The sequence below is a fragment of the Acipenser ruthenus genome, chromosome 3, assembly GCF_902713425.1.
Source record: "Acipenser ruthenus chromosome 3, fAciRut3.2 maternal haplotype, whole genome shotgun sequence".
Classification (NCBI taxonomy): Eukaryota; Metazoa; Chordata; class Actinopteri; order Acipenseriformes; family Acipenseridae; genus Acipenser; species Acipenser ruthenus.
This window is the reverse complement of record NC_081191.1, coordinates 75,544,399-75,561,609: the sequence shown is the minus strand read 5'-3', so window position 1 is coordinate 75,561,609 and position 17,211 is coordinate 75,544,399. Positions and strand designations below refer to the sequence as shown.

The 17,211-nt window shown below is 37.9% G+C and overlaps 1 protein-coding gene across 4 annotated transcripts in view; it reads right to left on the bottom strand.

Moving 5' to 3' along the window:
• Positions 1 to 17,211, bottom strand: part of rgs20 (regulator of G protein signaling 20) — a 58,736-nt gene that overhangs the window by 5,809 nt on the left and 35,716 nt on the right. For all 4 annotated transcript variants that reach the window (XM_059016884.1, XM_059016889.1, XM_033992269.3 and 1 more), the window contains exon 2: positions 4,378 to 4,526. In XM_059016884.1, coding sequence (XP_058872867.1) covers positions 4,378 to 4,526 — 149 coding nt within the window. The remainder of the gene's footprint in view (positions 1 to 4,377; positions 4,527 to 17,211) is intronic.

The window sequence follows — 17,211 nt, the reverse complement described above, 5'->3', positions numbered from 1 at the left end:
CCATGGTAAAATGTACCATGGATTAGTGAGTTTTTAATTACTTATGGGGGGAACAAAAATCCTTTTCAGTGGCTTTGAAATATGGACCTTCAATACCAGCATTATGTTTATTCCCGAAAAGCTTTCCTTTGTTTTTCAAGAGTTGGCAAGTTTATTTGTGTGTGTTTCATGTGAAACTTGAGAGGGTGAGCTAAAGCAAGCTTTTCTATTTTAAAAACACTGTTTTTTTTTTTTACTGGATATCCTACAACAACCAAGCTTTGTAGTCGCAAGTGCTATATTTGTTTGGACATTTGCTGAGGCAACAAAAGAACAAAAGTCTGTGAAAACTTAATTCTGTTTATTTTAGATGCTGTGAACTGCTTTCTTTGTAGAGTGCTCTGAGCCAACAGAACTCCAATCCTTTTTTTAATTAAACAATCTGAAAGAAAGAATCTAGTACAAAACATGCCAGGAAAAGATGTTCTTGTATTACAGTGAATATCTACTTACCCTTATACTACTGCAACTGACCTAAATCACAAATATGAAAAAGGGGTGTTTGAGGAATCAGTTCAAATACACAGTATGAACAAATGTGGACAAATGTTTATTTGGATTGATAACACTTCATCAGAATTATATAAATACTGTTTCACATCTGCTTTGTTTATTGAATCAGAGCTTTAAAAAAGTCAACAGAATTCTGATTCATGTTTTTTTTTCACATTGTTCCAATTACTTCCCTCCTATTTTCCCCCAGCTTAAATGGTAATTAAAATGTGTCATTCATTTAAGAGGCAAACACCCAACACAATGATTACACAAGTCTGCACTTCAAACAAACCGATTCATATAATAATGGAAACAGAAAGGAAATATGTTCTGAACTCTTCATTGTTTTCGTTGGTCTATTTGTGATACCTTGTGCAACATTCAGAACAACATTTTTAAAACTGTGCAAGTTATACAGTAGATATCCAAAAGTAAAATCCAAGATTTATATATATATATATATATATATATATATATATATATATATAAGAAAAAAGAAAAGGATATTTCAGATACTTAAAAAGGTAGAATAATTGATTACAAATCAATTATCAGGACGTTTCGGACTACAAGTCCTTCATCGGCTGAATACAATATATATATATATATATATATATATATATATATATATATATATATATATATATATATATATATACACAGTAATGAAGTTGCTTTCTCGATGGTGCTACTTCATTAACAGACTTTGTATTATTCCAAACAAAAATAACCAGGAAACGCAAATCCAAATGCTGTATTGTGTTTATTTATTTTTTCAAAACAAAATAAACAAAACAATACCGAACCCGCTGGGTCCTCACTAATATAAAAATAACTATTTAAAAGGGGTCGGACTGCTCCTGTTTTCCCCGTAGTAAACCACAATTTCCTTTTACCTCTCCTTCTGTTTTCCTCTATTTACGACACTCTTACTCCTTATCTGGCACCCCCCCACACACACACAGTTGACCCTAGGTGGCATTATAATGTTATGTTCTAGTAACTCAGTTCTACCCGTAAACTCAGAAAATACATCCCCATTACGGTCAATCATTTATCAATCAATTAACTTCTATTGTCTGTTCTATTGACAAAGGCTCTCCAATTTTTTGTGTGCCTTCCTCTGTGTTAGATGCGTCCTCTGAATCAATCACCATTTTCTCTGACCGTACCATCCTGACCAAATTATCCCTCTCTTTCCACGATTTTAATAAATGAATATGATAAATATTACTTCCTCTAACACAGAGGAACTAAACACATCAGTGTTCACAAAATGACAATCCATAGACTTCCTTTCGATTAGGGCAATTTCTAGCAATGTGCCCCAAACCATAACAATTAAAACATTGTTTATCAGGATTTCTATATTTCTGGTTACCCTGACTACCACATTTCTCATTCTCCCCACCCCAAGGACAAAACAATACCTACCCCCTCTCGGGTCCTAACTAATGCAAAAATAATTATCTAACCGGGGACAGGCTGCTCTCTCCTGTTTATCTCTATTTCCGACGCTTACTCTGTATCCGTCGCCGCCCCACACACAGCTGTCATCAATCGTTTTTGAAAGAGTGATCAATTATTGTATTAAAACCTCAAGTAGCTTATCAGTTAAACCATTAACCCATTGTATAAACTGGTTACGTCATCACCTTCACTAGGATGAAGTATATGTTCCTCAATTCCAGGGTCCTAAACCTTGTAAAATCCGGTTAGGAACATATGCTCCATCACAATAGTGGGGTGTGCTTTGCCAACTTCAGGTCTTTTTCCACTGTCCTCTAGTGTGAAAGCAAATGTCCAGACAACAGTAAGTGGTTTTCCAAACCAGATCAGTGTCTATATGTTAAGACCACAAAGAATAGTAGTTATGAACAGGTAGGCAATACCAGTTATTGGGCTAGTTTATATACCGTGGTATGTATTTTAACTGGTGTGTTCTAAATCCATTGTAAAGAATATGAGTATTTCAGTGTTTGATATTCCAGGAATTCAGAATATTTTCTCTAATCTGAAATTAACTGGAGTAATCAAGGAGGAACATTGTTGTAAAAGCTCTAGGAATCTGACACGTGCTATCTTTAAAGTCACAAACCTGGGCCTAATCTTTCATACTGAGATCATTTTTGAGGCTTATGCCCATCCAAGGCCTTGTCTTCCTATGTCTGATGCTGAGAAGCTGGCCAATGCCTTTGCTCATAGAGAACTGCCTATTGCAATGACTTCCTTGCTGTAAAGATGAGTAATGTAATCACATTGCTTTATTGTTTTTTATTGTTTCTTTGTCCATCAGTTTTATTTGGCTTGTTGATGCGCACCATTCAATTGTGTGCATGATTTGATACTACATAGAACTGTAACTGAGAGTAACTTAGGGGGGTTCCCAATATTTTAGGATTATTTTCAAAAATTGTCATTAATGTTTTACTGGCATGGAGATCAGATACAATTTACAGTATTTCTAGGTTTATTATCTGCTCATGTCAATGCATGACATTTCCATCTGATGGCTTTTCAAATTTCATATTTACATTATGTTTACCCATTGACACAAAGCTCTTAAATGCAAAATACCTATATTTTTTAAATGCATGATGAGAATTTGGAAAAGCCCTGGATCAATTGAATCCTTGTCTCTGTTCAGCCTTGTGAACAGGTGGACTAATCACAAAAAAAACACTTTCATGGCACCACAAAACCTTGCCTTTGACGCATATGTACTGTATGACTACTCCTGGTGTCTAAATGTTGTTAGAAAGACCTGAAAGCCTTGCAAAATGTTGATCATGCAATAAAAAAAAAATAATATAGTATAATGAACTTTTTGAATTTCAACATTTAAGTCAGTAGAGACAGTGTTACTGTCAAGTGGCTTGCATGCACCACTGAGAGAAAGTGCTGCAAACTTCAGTGAGTCATGTATACTAAAATATACTAGTAAAATATTGAGTGATCTGTGGAAGGACTACCGCCCCCCTTATTTTATTTTTACTTATGTTTTCAGAGATAAGGACAAAATTTATGGAATCATCAATAGACTCAACAACAATAGTGTAAGCTTAGTTGATTCCTTATACAGTGTAAAATAGAAAAGTACATCATTAAGCATGAAGCATGGGTAAGACCGGTAAATTGCTACAAAATAAATTTTAAAAAACCGCAAAAAACATGGGTACACTCCAAACCATAGCAAATATTAATAAGGGATAATGAAAATGTTGGTAACACTTCATTTTTGTGTGGCATAAAAGGGTATTTAAATGTAATTACACATTTATTACTAAACAGTCATTATATAAGCTACTGGGGTGTATCTGCCTTTAAACTACCTTTACAATTTTGAGCTCATATTCCATATGTATTTTGAGTATGTTTATCACTACCTTGATTGGTAGTTTCCTGATATCTGTTTACATGTTCCTATTGTACAGCTCTGGACAAAAGTTTTGCATCACCTTATAGAATCAAATAATTTTACTTCATTAAGTCGAATGAAACCTACTGCATGTTGAATTACATACCGCCTTGCAGTTTTCCTATACTTAATGAAAAACTGAGAACAATTGAAAAATGTTCATGATCTAAATTATGTTCATGTATTTTTTTAGTTTTTTACAGACTGGGTAGGGGGTAGGACTACAAGGTTTGCCAACCATTCCAACCTCACCAGCCTTTGATTAGAACTAAATGTTTGGAGTAATTACTTTTAGTTTACGCTTTAGGGGTTCAGTAGTAAAACAGACTCCTGAAGTGATATGAATCTAAACAGACACCCTGCTAATAGCTATCTAATCCTGACCCTCTTGAGAGGGGATGAGTGGAACAGTCTGAAAGGCTTACCATGAGCAGCTGCAACAGCAGCACCAGCAGAAGCAGCAGGCATTGGATCCTCGGCTCCCTGTCTCCTGCTGCGCTTGTGCAGTGCTCGGTGTCTCCTGCTGCACCGACATCTGCCTCTTGCGCATCTCCATCCGTTCTGATCCCATGGGCTGTGGAAAGAAAAAAATTAGTGAGTCCATGTGAAGGAGCCATATTGTATTCATCTTTCATTCTGAATTGGAGATTCTGTAGGTGGAAACATTTCTATAGACAAAGAATTTCCATCAGTGCCCTTGCCACTGGTTGAAGATCCGTTCTTGGGGTAGTCATGGAAGAGCACAGCAGTATACAGGCACCTATAGGTCATCGTGGACTATGCAGTGTGTTATCCCAAGGCCACCCCACTCTGCTCTGCGTGCATCAAGTACTGTGTGTCACTGAGAAGCTTGTCAAGACTTTCTCCCAGGTAGATATCACCCTGGAAATGCTAACAGACCAAGGTACCAACTTAATTTCATGACTGGTAAGAGACGTACAAATCTTTGGGGATTAAGACAATTAGGACACCAGTCTACCATCCATAGACTGATGGGTTAGTGGAGCGCTTTAATAAGACCCTTGAGATATTTTGGGACAAGCAGATCCCTCACTTTCTCCTTGCCGTCAGGGAGGTACCCCAGGCTTCCACAGGTTTTTCCCCATTCAAGCTTCTGTATCGACCTTCTCAAAGAGATGTGGGAGGATCAGCCAAACAATTCGACCAATACAGCCCGGTACATGTTGGACTTGTGAAGGCAACTTGAGACCATTGGAAGGTGGGCCCAGGCCAACCTGCTGTAGGCTGAGCACAGACAGGAGACCTCCTAGAACCCAGGGGCCCGATTGCGCTCATTTCAGATGGGAGATCAAGTGCTTCTACTACTCTCCAGTTCTAAACTCCTTGCCAAGTGAGAAGAACGCTATGAGGTTACAAGCTGGGTATGGGGGTAGGACTACAAGGTTTGCCAATTGGACCATGTAGGAGAGAGAACCACATGTTTCATGTGAACTTCCTGAAACCCTGGAGGGCTGGAAGGTTTGTTAATTGCACAGTGGCATCACAGACCTGGGTCCAGATCTCACAGCCCTGGTGATGGTGGGCACTGTTCAGATTGGAGCCAAGAGACATCAGGTCCAGGCTCTGGTGGTGGCCTTCTCGTGTTCCCATGTAGCCCACCACCATGTTGAGAGTGCCAGGGGAAAAAAGGAAGGTGGGGGTAGCAGAAGTCCCAGAGTGACTGGTCCAGTCCAGTCGTGTTAGTAAGCTGGATGGATCAACTCGATTCTGCATTGACTTCAGGAAGGTCAATTAGATATCGAAATTCAATTCATACCGATATCCTGAGTAGATCAGCAAATACCCCTGAAAAGTCCTGTGAAAAGATATGTTTTTGACTCCCTTTGGGTTGTACCAATTCACCACACTTCCCTTTTGGGTTGCATGGACAAGTAGCCGCCTTCCAGTGGTTGATGGACTGCATCTTCTGGCCCCATCAACAGTACGCTGCCGCTTACATAGATGACTTGGCTATGCACAGCGTGGATTGGCCCAGTTATTTATGAGGCTGTACTGCAATCCTTGAGGGAGGCTGGGCTCACTGCGAACTAGGGCTGCTACGATTAAATCGAAAATCGATTTTTCAGTTGATTCCATTCCTCATTATACACATCAATATAAATACTGGATAATCAATTAAATAATTACATTTTTGTAACGCACATAGTTAATAACATTATTTAACTTTATCAACGAAACTGCCTTGCTATTTACAGTATTTCTGCCAAAGACAAGCAGTGGACATGCTCTTCTTTTCCTGCTAATGTTAACTAGCATCTGATTTGCTGGTCCCATCCTACCAGCGACTCAGTTTTGAAAATGCTCTGTGTATTCGTTGTAAACAAAAAGCATGCCGCCTTGGATCCAGAGCAGGACAACAGGCTTGTTTTCCTGGCAAACAACATGTAAAACAAATTGTGCACATTAAATAAAACTGACTGCAGATAGTTTGCGCTTCTTTGGAGTTTCAAAATGAACTATTAAACCTGGGAATAATACTGTTTTTTATGTTTTTCGATGTATTTTTCAAACTGGGCTGCATGCTCCGTCTGTGGAGGGGGAGGGGGAGCGGGGTTGGCATCTTATATACATATAAACAAGCACTAGTGCTACAGTTCTACATCAGCATAAATCATTAGAAAGACAGTAGTCCAAAACAAGGACAATAAAATGCAAATATAAAGTCTAGCTAAGTGCGTGTTTTTTCGTTTTTTTTTCTAAATATGAACGAAATGGAGTGAAAATGTATGTGGGTGGTACAATCATCAATTATTCGAACGATTATATTTTGTGTGCCCAATTAATCAATTGCTATTTAGAGGCTTACCTGACAGCCCTACTGTGAACTTAAAGAAGTGCAAAATTGGGAAGAGTGAGTTGGGAAACCATAGATGTAGTTTCACCCTTAAAAAGACTGGCGATTACTTGGCTGATTTTTTAAAAATCCCTCTGTATATGTAAGTAGGGCTAAGCCACTGTATGGCAACTTTTATTTTCTAGCTGCTTTTGCAGTGTTGTTGTTTTGGCATGTTTGTATTTTTGTGTATGACTCTCTGCAGCTGATACCGTTGCTGGTACAGCCACGTGATCCCTGTATTTTCTGTTCTCTGTTGCATTAATCCTGCATGCCTGAGCAGCGTGTCAGAGTCTCTATTGTGTCTCTCCTACACCAACCCATTATCACACTTAACCTCAAAGATTGAATATGGGTCAATTTTCACGTGGCCAGATACATTTATTGTACAACTTAATTATCATTGTTATATGTAACTTATATTCAAACAGGTAAGAAATAAAAATACAATATGCTTTTTCATTAATCAAATAAAAAATAATTATTAAAAAATAATATGGCCAAATAATTATAAAAAATAATATGGCCAATTTGCTGGGGTAAGAAGGAAAACATTCCCCAGAGGTGTTGCCTCACAAGCACCTTGTCATTTGATGCAAAGCAGACAATCAGTAAAGCTTGGGGTTGCTCCTTTCAAACTGTTGGTAGAGGAGGAAAATGAAAAAAAAATTAGATGAACAATTATTTCCAAAGTTATTCAACCGTTTTCTCCTGTTCTGAATTATGTTTTAGGAAATACTAAACTATAAATGTTATCTAATCTTTTCACTCTCCTAGAAAACATTGCCGGCACATTGAACAAGATGATACAATATTCCCTTGAAACACATAAGGCAAATGCACACCAATTAACCTGACAGTAGCCCATCTGCTAATGTAAGGGTGTGCAGTATGCACCTGAGGCTTTAAGATAATTTACAGTCCTGAAATGATGCTATTGATAAACAAGTGACAATGTTTTTGTTTTGAATATCATCTGTAATATAAAGCTCTACTCATACATTTCCCTTCCATCTACTTAAACAATTACTTGCTGTTTTGGAAACCTCTTCTACCGTGTTAAAACTTTTTATATCCCCAGATAACAATCAATATATATTTTTTACAAACTTTATTGCTTATCTGGTACGTGCTATGAATGTTGTAGGAATCCATCGCTGAAAGCTAACAAAGTTAGTAAACCTTAATACAGACATCCATTATAGAAAGGGATACATCACTATTCTAGTCTGCTGTTGGTATTAATTAAATAAATTAGGGGTTTTAGTCGATTCATAATCATTCACACTTGTGGGTTTTGATCGATTACAATAATGAATCAATCAATTTTGTCTACCTGAGTGTGGTATCAAAAAAAGACTGCATGAGAAAAAAATCTTGAAAAATGGCGGCGGGTACATATTGGAAGGTATACCCAATATTTCACAACATAGTGAAGAAAAAAGACAGCAAGTAAGCTGATTTTTCTTTTTATTCAACATATGTCTTTCAACGGCATCAGAAACGTGTTTGTCTGCCCGGCTTAGTGATTTAACTACAGTGTATATAGTTAGTGTTTGCTGTTGGGAACGCTAAATTGTAAGCTGAAGAAAGTCAAATGCTGGACACTTTTTGTTTTACTTTTAAATGTCGCTTTATTATACACAGTCCAAAAAAGCCATTAATTAATTGTTTAAAAACTGCAAACAAGAGTGAATCAAATAAACAAATACATCTTGACAGCCCAAACAACCAGACACTGTAAACTTCTGAACCCATCCTCAGCAACACTGATAAAAAGACAAAGAAAAACCTCAATTTTTAATTACCTCTCCCTCCCCTTCCAATGAAACGTTCAAATTAAAAAGCCAGGTGTGAGCCCTCCCAACCCATAAAACACCAGAAACAGCAATTTAAAACTACGTTCATATTTTGAATGACTCATTTTGGAGTCTGAAAATTACATCGCCTATCATCTGAAATTACATCGCCTGTGTAAGGCATAAAGAAAAACACTAAACATTCAAGTACATATTAATTTCATGGGTAAGGAGTGTTTTATTTGTATTTTTCTCTTTTATAAAGAAGATGTAATGCTCAATAAAACTGTCATATAAGAACAATTGTATTCTTGTCAAACCTTCCTAAAGTGTAAAGCAAGCACTAAATGGCAAGACATATATAACAGTATTGTTTCAAGTGTATTTTTGTGATCAGTATGTTGCTGTGTCTCTCTAAAGACAGATGTCCTAGCCAATAATTTGACCTTGATGTTCAATGCAATACTTGCTTTAGAAATAAAGCCTTTTTAGCTTGCTGTTGATCTGCAGATTAATATAGATGCTGCCTCTAGTTGAAAGTCTGCCAGGTTAATTCCAGGCTGCAGCTACACGAAGTGTCATTTCAGCACTCTTGGGCTGGCCAGAGACTCCAGTGGATCCGGATTGGTTAATAAAAAACAACCTGGAAAGCTGGAGTTAATCTACTGCAGAAAAAAAAAATAAAAAAATAAAATCTGCAGGTAGGCCTTCCCTGCCTGAATGCAGGCGTGCTATTTGTGTCCTGCTTTAATAGAAGCACTCTACATAGTAAAGCATTCATAACATGAGAAATATATTACAACACATTATAGTTGCATTAAAATAGCACTTTATTTCCTCTGGAGATTATATGTCGATAAAAGGGATTAAATTTGATCCCCTTAGATATATGTATATTATACCCTGGTGTTTTATTTTTTTCCCATTCTCAATGTTTTCATTTAACTTTGATTTTGCAGTAGCTATATGTTCTGTTTTGATTTTCAGCACAGTAATACATGTTTCTGTACACTCAAGTATAGCGTTATTATTTTAACTCTGCCTCACAAGAAAATCACAATAATATACACAAAAACCTGCATTTGCATGCTCCCCAAAACAAACATGTTTAAACTACAAAAGACCAATACTGTTGTGAGACAAATGTAAATAATAAGGCTGGAAACTCCTGTAGTTATTAGAACTGTACTACTATTAAAATCAATACTTGTGCTTGAATTGCACATAAAAATCTGGATGGGAGGCCACAATTTTACTTAGTTTAGTATTGTGGAGGATTTTTGTATTAAGGTTATAAAAGATATTGTACTGTAATGTGATTCTTTTAGGTTCAGAAATCTGTGTGAAATGTAAAAGCAGATGCATGTTCAACAACATTTTTATTTTTATTTTGTTGCAAACAAAAAAAGTAAAGTGTGTAATCACATTCAGCAAAAGTCTGAACCCAGTCCAGGCCCAGTATAGCCGGACACTTCAGTGTATTGTGATGCCATGCCAGTGTGTCATACTTATATTTTCAACAGACCAGTTTATAAACAGAGGACACTGCTGTGTACAACCATCCACATGAGTGAAAACACAGCACTTGTGTATGTTCACTGAGTACTCTTAAATGAGGTATGACACCGACTGCAAATAATTACTTTACTTGGGGCCTGTAGTTTAACATGACATTCTCCATCTCAGTTAACGCGGGTCCAGTTTTGTTTCTCACTCGTGTGCTCATGCTTCAACCAAATGGCCGTCACTACTGCCAGTGACTCTGAGTAGACTAGACATTTTCTTAAATCTTACTTTCATTGGCTGTAAAGATAACAGGATTATCCCAAGATTGGATGTTTTGTTGGGTGGATTTTTCTCATGTATGGTGGCCTAGAAACTGAAGACATGGTATCCTGGGAGATGTCGTTTTTTTGTGGAAGTTTCAGGGGAGACGCCTGTGACTGCACTGGCTATGTCAGCTATCTTTGTGTTGAAGTTATTGAAAGCACTTTCCACACTTGAAAATGAGACTGCCTAATGAATATAAAGGGTCGGCAACAGTATGCTAAAAAATTAGGCTTGCCTTACAATATAGTTCTTAGACCGTACAAAATTATTTGTTCAATACAAAAGCAAACTGTCCACAATAGATAGATGTTAATTTACGTCAACATGCCTGAAAACACTACAGCTTATCTAAAAGTTGCAGGACTAGTAAACAAGTTCTGAAGTTGCAGAACAGTTGTGGTAATGGTAGACAGAAAGTAAGTCCAAGATGGATGGTGGAAAAACTGAACGTTTACTATCAACAGCAATAACAAAAGGATAAACGTGCGAAAAAAAATAGAACTATTAACAATGTTAAAAAAAATGACTAATACTCAGCCCAATAACAGTGTCTTAATAGGGTTCAACAGAGAATTAGATATCTTCCACTAGTATTAAACTTTACCCCCCCCTCCACTGGGTGTAGTGAGCTCGCTCGCACTGGCTCCGACATAAATGCATGCTCTTTTGGTGTGCAAGCCATATCATGTGCCTGTGTCAAACAAGCCTTTTTAAACAAAAAAACAAGGCCACATTTCAAAGGATTTTTTTTTTTTCGTTGTAGTTTGTATTTTAAACACAATCCCTCCTGCGATATTCTTCTAAAATAAAATGGGCACCCTTTCATGAAAATAATATTTTGCAGTGTTTACTTTTCATAGGTCTCCCGGCAAAACTCTAACCCCCCCTCCTACCAGTAAGTACACTTCTGGTTACAGTGCGTTCCATATGGTTTAATGTGCAATTAAAAATAAAAAGTACATGTAGTTAGAACAGTAGTGTCCCTTTCAATCCTTTTAACCACCATTCAGTCCTTTCCATTTAGTTTTTGTGAGGGTAGGGATTAACAGCTCTCTCACACAAGTGCACAGTGTATAAACCTTTGTTTTTACCCAGATATGTATCATTTTAGTCTGCTGTGCAGAATCAGCTCCGTGGTCCCAGTCAGACTCTAGTAGTCCACGGGAATGAGGCATAGGGTACCAACAAGCAATAGTTTAAACATCTATATTGTGGTGTTTTAATTTGTAATTAAAAAAAAAAATCATCAGATTCAGGAACAGTGATAATACTGCTAATACTAATAAGATTATGTGTTAATATTAAATTTGTTTTGGCAATCAGCTAGACCCTTTGATCCTTTGATCTGAGGCTACCCACTTAACATTAATTACCTAGAATGATTCACTTTCACACAGTGGGTAGTGTGTTGAAGGCTATTCTTTTTCACTCTAGAAAGCGGAGAAATATCTAGATTAGTTCTGATGCTTTACTACCCAGAAATGGCTAATTGTATAAATTTAAACCATTGGATGGCAATACAAGAAACATTTGTACACTGTATGGTACATGTTCACTGAAGACACAGATACAGTAAGCGGATATATACATACTATCAACTATCCATGCACACTTCAATTCAGAACAAGTGGCAGGCCCTGCTTGAGAGAGGCACAGAACAGAATAGTATTCCTAGTGTACAACACCACTGCAAACCTATGAGATATACTGCAGCATTACAAAAAATGCAGGATTTTTAACTGATATACCACAGGGTCCTAAATTAATTAAGTCTGCATATTAAAATAAATTAATACAATTGGAATGTCTGGAACAAACATGTTCAAACATGTTTTATTTTGAAAATGTTTCCAGGTGATAATTAACAATTAGTTTAATACTGTGAATTATCCTTGCATAAAATTAAATTCATGTCATAACAAAGGTTTTAGGTCATCAGTAGCAGCTGCTATTTTGAAGCTGGCTTTATTTTACAATATCACCCTATAAGTTCAACACAACTACATGCCATATTTTGCAAAGAAGAGCCCTACCAGTAGTATATATATATAAGCCACTATACAGTGCCTTACATAAGTATTCACCCCCCTTGGACTTTTCCACATTTTGTAGTGTTACAACCTGGAATTAAAATGGATTAAATTAGGATTTTTTGTCACTGATCTACACAAAATAGTCCATAATGTCAAAGTGAGGAAAAAAATCTACATATTTTTCATAAAAAACTGAAAAGTCTTGATTGCATAAGTATTCACCCCCTTTGCTGTGACACCCCTAAATAAGCTCTGGGGCAACCAATTGCCTTCAGAAGTCACATAATTAGCTGAATGGAGTCCACCTGTGTGCAATTAAAGTGTCACACTATCTCAGATTAAATACCCCAGAGTTTGTTAGAGAGCATATCTAAACAAACAGCATCATGAAGACCAAGGAGCTATCAAAACAAGTCCGGGATAAAGTTCTGGAGAAGTACCAATCAGGGTTGGGTTATAAAAAAATATCCCAAACTTTGAACATCCACCGGAGCACCGTTAAATCCATTATTAAAAAATGGAAAGAATATGGCACAACCGCGACTCTGCCCATATCAAATCCCGTTTGGATTTTCCCAAAAGGCATGTGGGAGACACAGCAAACATGTGGAAAAAGGTTCTCTGGTCTGATGAGACCAAAATTGAACTTTTTGGCCTTAGCGCAAAACGCTATGTGTGGCGCAAAACCAACACTGCTCATCACCCTGAGAACAGGGTCGGATTTAAGCGGGGGGGGGGGGGGGGGGGGGGGGGGGATGGGGGGGGATGGGGGGGGGGGGATGGGGGGGGGGGGGCAACGGGACATTTGTCCAGGGCCCAAACTCCAGGGGGGCCCACAAAAAACATACAATGCATTTTTTTAAATTAATATAAGTAGTATTGTTTATTCACATGTTGTCTCAAAGACTGAAGAGAAGAGAGACAGGAATTCAAGGTCTAAAATAAATAACCTAATGCTTTAAAAATTTAAAACACAAACAGTAACCGCTGTCTGCCACAAACACACTGCCTCAACACAGACTCAGGGACGATGACGAGTGATGTAAAACATGACCTTATATGGGCCTGCATCTTTCACGTCAAATTGATGCAACCACGAACAACGTAATTTTTTTTATACTGTAGTAGGCCGAATGTCAATGTCAAGTATGGAGAGACTGAGCAGCGCAGCTAAACGGAAGAAAAAAAGAAAAGCAAGCGAGCGAAAAAAAGGTTTGCTTAGTAAAATACCCAAATTATCGAATTTTGGGTTTAAATCATTGCAAGACGAAGACGATGCAGCGACGACAGCAACAGTGGATCTAGCCAGTTTAACTGTCAGTGCTGACGACGACGTTGCTAAAGAAGAACTAGGCCTGGGTGCAGGAACTTAACAAGACTCGCCTCCAAGACCACCATATAGTCACACTCATAACCCTGACCCGCTGATTGCCAGAATCACTGTGAGAGGTTTTGTGGCTTCAGAGAGAAAATGCAAGCAGGGTCGAACTCAACACATTCCAAAAAGCATTTTTAAACGAACGCTGCAGAATGGGGAAATTCTTGATCGTAAGTGGTGCATTGACTGATTCAGGATTTGATGATTGGAAACACGCTGCTATCAGAGACGGGGAACATGAACATTCGCCAGAACATACGTGATCTATGCTTATGTGGTGTACAAAGCGACAGGAGGCTGGGAGAGTTGACACCTCGTTGGAAATTCAGCTCAAGTAGGAGCAACAATACTGGCAAAATGTGTTGTTCATGTAATCAAATTCCTTTTTGAAGTTCAGGAAGTGTAACTTCTTCATAGTATCTTTTGTCCAGTATATGTGAAGAGCTATTTGGACTGATGGGGAATAAAGTAAAATCTGCAGTTATTCAAGAGGTTAATGATGCAAAGTATTTCTCTATCAGTGTTGACCTTCATTATGCGCTACGTAGATGTGACTGGGGCTCCTGTTGAACGAATTCTGTTTCCTTCCTATCACTGATCATTCAAGTGAGAATCTTGCTGATGTCATCTTGAACTACTGTCAAGAAAATGGAATCAACTTTTCAAACTGCAGAGGCCAATCATATGATAATGCAGCAAATATGTCTGGAAAATACAAAGGTGTCCAAGCCTAAAAGAAATAAACCCAAACGCTGTTTACATTCCGTGTGCTGGAAAGTACACACATGGCTAAACACTTTAGCAGCCAGATGGACCACATAGAAATAGTCATTCTAGCTGACTTGTGGGATACAATCCTGGCGAGATTTAATGCAACAATTAAGTTGGTCCAAGCAGAAGACATCGAACTGTCACTGGTGGTTAAATTACTGGAATCTCTAAAATCATATCTAGAAAACATTTGTAATGATTTTGATGATTATGAGGAACGCACCAAACAATTAGCAGTTGTGAAGACATACCGGAATGATACGCGACGGGACAGACGACTGCCCAGTGCTCTGCAAGATGGACCAAGTCACACTGAAGTGCGTCTCCAAGGCACTGACAAATTTCGCGTTGAGACTTTCGTAAAAATCCTGGATACCCTTTCAACGCATTGCGAGCTCCGAACAGAAACCTATGTCAATGTACACAACATGTTTGGTATTTCTGACAGAGTTTCAAGACATGCCAGCATGTGATATTCAGAAAAAAGCTGCAGCCCTCGTGTCCACTTATCCTTCAGATTTGGATGGATCTTTCCCAGCAGAAATGCTTCACTGCTGAATTTGTTGTGGGTAAAGAGAAGACAGCTTCTGATCTCCTTCGCCTCATTTTAAATGCCCCTGTGATTTCCACATTTCCAAATGTTGCCACAGCTTTGCCTATTTACCTTTCCTTGATGTGGCAAACGGTCGTTCTTTCGTATGGGGCTTATAAAGAATGAACTGAGAGCCACCTTGGGCCAGGATCATCTCAACTGCCTTGCAATCATATCCATGGAATGTGGCATTTTAAGAAAGTTGGATTTCTCTGATTTCATCAAAGACTTTGCAAGGGTGAAATCAAGAAGGAGAACATTTTAAAGTGGTGAGTCAATTTTCATATTGCTTTCAGAGTGCACTGTATTGCAATGTAGTAAGAACGCATAGTAACATTGTATATTGTTTTTTAAATTGGGTTTGGGCAATTATATTTTGGTTGCTGGGTTTTAAATCATTTTTTTTACTTTATTTTTTACTTTATTTGGGGGTGGGGGGTTGTCTCTTCTGCTCTAATGTCCCGTGCCCCTGAGTTTCTGTCTCGAGACACAGACGGGAGAATATGTGGGGTATAATGACAATAGTTCTTCATACGATTACCCTTTGTAATATATATAGTTAAAAAAAGTGATAGCCTACATATTTTATTCGTGGAACTTATTTATTATTATTATTATTATGCAGATTGAACAGAAGGATAGTGCGAATGGTAGAAAAAGAACCAAGGATAACTGCCAAAGAGATACAAGCTGAACTCCAAGGTGAAGGTACGTCAGTTTCTGATCGCACCATCCGTCGCTTTTTGAGCGAAAGTGGGCTCCATGGAAGAAGACCCAGGAGGACTCCACTTTTGACAGAAAAACATAAAAAAGCCAGACTGGAATTTGCTAAAATGCATACTGACAAGCCACAATCCTTCTGGGAGAATGTCCTTTGGACAGATGAGTCAAAACTGGAGCTTTTTGGCAAGTCACATCAGCTCTATGTTCATAGACGAAAAAATGAAGCTTTCAAAGAAAAGAACAGCATACCTACAGTGAAACATGGAGGAGGCTCGGTTATGTTTTGGGGCTACTTTGCTGCGCCTGGCACAGGGTGCCTTGAATCTGTGCAGGGCACAATGAAATCTCAAGACTATCAAGGCATTCTGGAGCGAAACATACTGCCCAGTGTCAGAAAGCTCTGTCTCAGTCGCAGGTCATGGGTCCTCCAACAGGATAATGACCCAAAACACACAGCTAAAAGTACCCAAGAATGGATAAGAACAAAACATTGGACTATTCTGAAGTGGCCTTCTATGAGTCCTGATCTGAATCCTATCGAACATCTATGGAAAGAGCTGAAACTTGCAGTCTGGAGAAGGCACCCATCAAACCTGAGACAGCTGGAGCAGTTTGCTCAGGAAGAGTGGGCCAAACTACCTGTTAACAGGTGCAGAAGTCTCATTGAGAGCTACAGAAAACGTTTGATTGCAGTGATTGCCTCTAAAGGTTGTGCAACAAAATATTAGGTTAGCGGTCCCATCATTTTTGTCCATGCCATTTTCATTTGTTTTCTTATTTACAATATTATGTTGAATAAAAAATCAAAAGCAAAGTCTGATTTCTATTAAATATGGAATAAACAATGGTGGATGCCAATTACTTTTGTCAGTTATTTCAGAGAAAATTGTGCATTCTTTGTTTTTTGTGGAGGGGTACCAACAAATTTGAGCACGTCTGTATACAAATTCAGAGTAGAATTAGTGGTTTTTTGTTTTTACGATAATACACTCCGAGCTATACAGTCATAAGTTCAAATGTATGGTTTACAAAAGGTAAAAAAATAAAAAATAGTAAGACTGACTGAAACCATGTATTTTTTTTTAATATATATTCACAGACGGACACATAACACTGCAAGTTGTTACGGAGTGCGGTTGTTATTTATTTATTTGTCAGACAAATTTGTCAAAGGCAATCCACACAAGAATGTAGTAAAAAAAAAAAAAAAATGTTATGGTGCAGTTACCTATGATGGAACGGTAAAACAACAAAATAATGCAACGACCTCTAGTAAAAT